This window comes from Carcharodon carcharias, chromosome 4 (assembly GCF_017639515.1).
Source record: "Carcharodon carcharias isolate sCarCar2 chromosome 4, sCarCar2.pri, whole genome shotgun sequence".
Classification (NCBI taxonomy): domain Eukaryota; kingdom Metazoa; phylum Chordata; class Chondrichthyes; order Lamniformes; family Lamnidae; genus Carcharodon; species Carcharodon carcharias.
In genome coordinates, this window is record NC_054470.1 from 43,685,670 (window position 1) to 43,691,669 (window position 6,000).

At 42.0% G+C, this 6,000-nt stretch overlaps 1 protein-coding gene across 3 annotated transcripts in view; it reads right to left on the bottom strand.

Moving 5' to 3' along the window:
• Positions 1-4,560, bottom strand: part of ror2 (receptor tyrosine kinase-like orphan receptor 2) — a 341,044-nt gene extending 336,484 nt beyond the window's left edge. For all 3 annotated transcript variants that reach the window (XM_041186822.1, XM_041186821.1, XM_041186820.1), the window contains exon 1: positions 4,136-4,560. In XM_041186822.1, the coding sequence (XP_041042756.1) occupies positions 4,136-4,229 (94 nt within the window). In that variant the 5' untranslated portion in view covers positions 4,230-4,560. The remainder of the gene's footprint in view (positions 1-4,135) is intronic.
• Positions 4,561-6,000: the final 1,440 nt, after the last annotated feature.

Below are 6,000 nucleotides of genomic sequence, written 5' to 3' on the forward strand. Positions count from 1 at the left end.
ACCATTGCATGTGATGTAGGTACATCTACAGTGCTTTTAGGGAGAGAGTTCCAGGATTTTGACCCAGCAACAGTGAAGGACCAGTGATATATTTCCAAGTCAGGATGGTGAGTGACTTGGAGGGGAACTTCTAGATGGTAGTGGTTGTGGGTTTGGAAGGTGCTGTTAAAGGAGTCTTGGTGAATTCATGCAGTGCATCTTGTAGATGGTATACACTGCTGCTACTGTGTGTTGGTGGTGGAGGGAGTGAATGTTTGTGGATGTGGTGGCAATCAAGCGGGCTGCTTTGTCCTGGATGGTGTACAGCTTCTTGAGTGTTGTGGGAGCTGCACTCATCCAGGCAAGTGGGGAGTATTTCATCACACTCCTGATTTGTGCTTTGTGGATGATGGACAGGCTTTGAGGAGTTAGGAGGCGAGTTACTCATTGCATGATTCCTAGCCTCTGGGATGTTTGACTTAAAGGGCATTTTGTTTAAGGCAGATATGATGAAAAAAAAACAGAATTTCTTAATTGCTAGAAATTGCCTATTATTAGAGTTACAAAGGATGAGGAAGCTCACTACTGAAACATAAAAGATTCTGAGGGAGCTGGAGAGAGTAGGTGCTGGGAGAACATTTGCCCTCATGGAGGAATCTATTACTAGGGGGCACAGTTTCAAAATAACAGGCCTCACATTTAAAACAGAGGTGGGGTCCAAGAATTTCTACTCTCTGTGGGTCATTAATCATTGGAATTCTTTACCCCAGAGAGCAGTGAAGGCTGGGTCAAAATTCAAGGTTGAGTTCGACAGATTTTTGATATACAAGGGAGTCAAAAGTCATGGGAGGGGCAGCAGAAATGTTGGATTAAGGCCACAATCAGATCAGCCATGATCTTATTGAATGGTACAGCAGGCTCGAGGGGCCAAATGGCCTACTCAACCTCCTATTTCTTATGCTCTTATGTAAAACTAAAACAAGAAATTGAAGCTAAAACACTTATATGTCTAAAAATGATTCCACATCCAATACCTGAAGTATTTTACTGAAAAAGCATTTACCAATGAGAGTTTCACTTCATAAAGACAACTGTGTCATTCAACTTTTTGAAAAGATGGCAAATAAGTATTCATTCTTGGAAGTATAAAAGCTTACATGCTGAAGCACAGCATTACTGAATTTAAAAATTAATCTCATGAACTATTATCTAAATTTATCACTGTATGAAAGGAACAATGAGCTGCCTTACACTGGAACAACAATGGCCTAGATTTTTTGTGGTCAGTGGTGAAGCTACAGCACTCGCTACTAAGCTCTAAGAAAGCAGATTTAACAATCCCTGTTGCGTGGACTTGTCCTTACCTGATGACAGTTAAAATCTGATGCTGTAGAGAGGATTTCCAAGCATACAGCAGCTTCGATATCAGCAAGCAGGGTAAGCAATCACATTAAAGTACTCTCAGACACAAAATCACGAAGCTAAAACCACTAAATCCTTTACTTTCAATTTACAATTGCAGGTAGCAAAATAAATAATTGATGATTGGATTAAGGAAAAAAGCTAACATAAGCTTTTTTTTAAAATGTAAGAATGAGGAAATTTTATTATGGGAAACTTTAACATTCCATAAATACAAGATGAGCTTTTCAGGGCCATTGAGAGTGTTTAGCAGTAATTATGAAGTTTGTACACCGTTACAAACCAAGTTACATCTCATTCAACAAGATTAACTTTTTCAAGGCCTTTTGCAGTAAGAATAATAGCATAAGATTGTAAGCTTTTACCAATTCTTAGATCTCCCATTCATTACAGTCAGGGGAAAATCATGTCAACAGCAGACACTAATATAAAAACAAAGTACTGCGGATGATGGAAATCAGAAAAAAAACCCAAAAATGCTTGAAAAACTCAGCAGGTTTCACAGCATCTGTGGAGAGAGAAACAGCACTAACATTTCAAGCCTGTATGACCCTGAAGAAGGCTCTGAAGAAGGGTCATACAGACTCGAAATGTTAACTCTGTTTCTCTCTCCACAGATGCTGCTAGACCTGCTGGGTTTTTCCAACATTTTCTGTCTGCTGTTGAAACAAAAACATTCTGGATAAGCACTGAATCACTGTTACCAACTTCTGGTTTTGTTATTCCGTGCATGTGCGGACCCTGAAATTACTGTCAGTTTCTGTGGAGTAGGAATGCTGACAGGTTTGCCATCAATACATATGCAAAATCTGGGCCATTAAAAAAATGTTTTAATGCATTATCATTAATCTACTCTACAGGACTTGCTGGAGAAGACACAATGAAATAGAGCTACAGAATAAATAACTGATTTTATATACAAATATTTATATGCACATTGCCAGTTTCAGCCACTTGCTTGGAGGCACTGCCTGTCAAATGGCATATTAGAGTGCAGGAGAGACTTGAGCAAATAGTTAGCATGTTTTCAGGTAAGACAATACAAAGTTCATCATGAGAATAAGGAAGGACCTTGTTTGAACTTCCGCTCATTTTCATACCTATAAATTAATATTAATCTTCAGCACATTGTTGGATAGTTGTTCTATGGTGCAATTATCACCTAGAAATAATTTATCAAAATGCTAATACTGTGGCAATATGATACCAAAGGGATTAAAAATAAACATTAAAAACTTAACTGAAGACGTTAATTGATCCCACAGATGCTGCCTGATCTGCATTATTGACACATTCTCTGCGTCTCCAATCATTGGCTTTTAGTTCATAAAAAATAAATATATTTCAGTGAAAGCTAACACACATCTACACTTCTCAAACTACTGCAGTAATTATCCCCTTATGCACGTAGTTCAGAATCACTGGTGGGCACTTCAGTATTTGATCTCTTCTCGCATGCCTTCCATCCCAAGAAATGGTGACCCTTATCACGCATTATCTTCGTACATTCAAAAGGGGATAATAAAAGCCAAATGAAAATAAATTCCATCGAAATTGTACTAACTTGAGAGCTTTTGGCTCCCCCACCCCCATCAGTGGTACCAAATGGCAGAACCCAACTTGCCTTTGAACAACAGGAAACCTAAGCATCTGTCACCTCCCGTTGAGAAGAAAAATGGATTAGAGGGACCGACAAAGAATTCGCCAGGAAGGGTTCCCCCTCAATATGCAATTGATTAACACATGCAGTTTAATCTGCAACATCATGACTCTCCCCTACAGTCAGCTGCTGGGCAGAAGCAATGCGGTTTAATTGAATAGTTATCGTTATCTGACAACAAAAGTGAACATACAGAGACGTCCAATTAAATTAGTTTACTTTCATCCTGTTTTCCAATACATACAAAAATATTGTACCAAAAAAAATTTCTTCAAGTTTGGAAATTTGTTACTGGCCAGCAATAGTTTATTTGATACCCAGAACTGAGATCCTCAAACATCACAGCACACAGACGCAACGTTGCTCTCAAACATTAAGGAACTGTGTACTTTTTCCCCCCTTTCTAAACCTCTGGTCGCAATGTCCCTTCAACGTCTGCATAGTTAAATAAAATACAGGAAATCACTACCAAAATTAGCCTCAAATGAATGCAATCACTTCATCCCTAGGGTACTAAAAACTTTAGCAACCAAATTGAAAAAGGAATACATCAGAAGCCTGTTCTTGCAGTACAAAATGGAAATCTGGTGAAAATGTAACTCAGAAACAGAGGTCAAATGTTAATCACCGAGTTTAGCAACCTCTAAAAAACAACTGCATTGCTTGTTAACGTGAAGCGTGATGCTTCCTGATTCCAAACATGCATTCGGCAAGGCACACAGGAAATGAGAAGAGTTTATTCAAGTTTACCTTTTCCAGCATTGTTTGCTATGAACTCATAAAAGAGAGAAACCAGAAAAAAATCGTTTCTTTCTCGCTGCAAACATCTTACAAAAAGTTAGCCTTAAGTTTGATGAATGCACCAAAAACTCTGCAATAATTTTGTAACCAAGTTCCAGAGAAGTTAACACTACCAGAGGCACGATGGGCCGAATAGCTAGCTCCCTATGATTCATTGTTCTGCTCGGTAGCTTGGAAGATACAGGCAGAGGTTTCACGTTAAATAATCTATTATTTCCTCCACGCAAGTCACATTCTGTTGTCCGCCTTTACTCTTTTAAAATCCTTCCTTACCTGTTGAAATCTCTCCGAAAAGCGGGCAGCACATGAACAGAAGTAGCACGAAGTTCTTTCCAAAAAGTGTCGACTTTATCCTAGTTTTGTACATCACTCGTTAGTTAAATGCAGACCACGCCAGGTATTTTAAAAAAAAACGACTTGGTCGTGTTCATCCAAAGAGACCGAACGGTCCCCCCAAGGGAGGCACCACAGAACCACGAGAAAGAGCAACAAGAAAGGAACCTCTATACAAAGCCCTTCGTTTGTTCTTCAGAATTCTCTTAGAACGCAGCGATCAAGGATAAAATTCTAAATTGCGACTGAGTTAATAAAATTCTGGTGGCGTCTTCTCAGGAAAGTTTTTTTTGAAACATCTCCTACAGTAATGAGACCCTAAGGTTTGCGGTCCTGCAGACAGTCTTCTTCCACTCAAACTTTGTCTGTGTAACGTGTGCGCGCGGCGCGACGCCATCTCGGTGCGCGCAACATCCCCATGGCGCGCGCCTCTCGTTCGGCTGCCGCTCGAGGCGGGCGACAGCATCCAGGTCTCAGCAAAAGTTAACAGCGCATCCTGGCGGGAGAAAACGTCGCTCCAAAGAACTTCGAAAGGATGCTCGAAATAACTCAAGTGCTTCATATGCAGCAACAAACGACTGCCACCATCTAGAAGATACATGGGAACACCACCACCTGGAAGTTCCTCTCCAAGCCACTCACCATCCTGACTTGGAAATATATCACGGATCCTTCACTTTCTCTGGGTCAAAGTCCTGGAACTCCCTCCCTAATAGCACTGTGGGTGTACCTACATCACATGTACTGCAGCTGTTCAAGAAGGCAGCTCAACACGGCCTTCTGAAGGGCAAATTAGGGATGGGCAAAAAATGCTGGCCTCTCAGTGACACCCACATCCCATCAATTAATAAAAACAAGGAAATGCAAACCAAGTTTTGGATGGACCCTTCACCATCTTCCCCACGTCCACGCTATCCAGGCCGTTCAGTATTCTGTGAGTTTCAATCAAATGCCCCCTCATCCTTCTAAACTCCATCGAGTATAGACCCAGAGTCCTCAAACGTTCCTCATATGTTAAGCCTTTTATTCCTGGGATCATTCTCGTGAACCTCCTCTGGACCTTCTCCAGGGCCAGAACATCCTTCCTGAGATACGGGGCCCAAAATTGCTTACAATATTCTAAATGTGATCTGACCAGAGCCTTATAAAGCCTCAGCAGCACATCCCTGCTTTTATATTCTAGTCCTCTTGAAATAAATGCCAACATCGCATTTGCCTTCTTAACTACCAACTCAACCTGCAAGTTAACCTTAAGAGAATCCCATTTGAACAAGAACATAACTGAACATATAAATACTGTGGCTACATGGGGCAGGATTTTCCCCTCATCAGGTGGGCACGGTGGGCAGGCCCAGGAACAGCAGCGAAATGGACCACTGCCCACTAGCAGGCTCCGACCATGGCATCGTTTGCACTTGCTTCACACCCACTCTCTGAAGCAGGCACCAGTGCAGATACCAGCACCTCAGTGGGCATTAGAGTGGTGGAAAGTATCGCGGTGCACATTGGTGAGGGTACTTCACAATCGCTTGAGGTGCAGGCGGAGGCAGGGAGTGCCCAGGGTGTTGGCAGTTGGAGGACCGCTGGGGACCAGGATGATGTGCGGTGGAAGGCTGATGGTGAGCCACTGGAGTCATCCATTAGGCGGCAAATGCTGGATGTCCAGCGAGATGTGCGGGAGGATCTGGGGGAGATTCATCAGGGTATGTGTGCCATGGTCTCCATTATGGAGGAGTTCATGCGGAGCATGAGCACTGTGTTGACCATCATGGTCGAGTGCACTGCCTCCTCCATTGAGAGAGTGG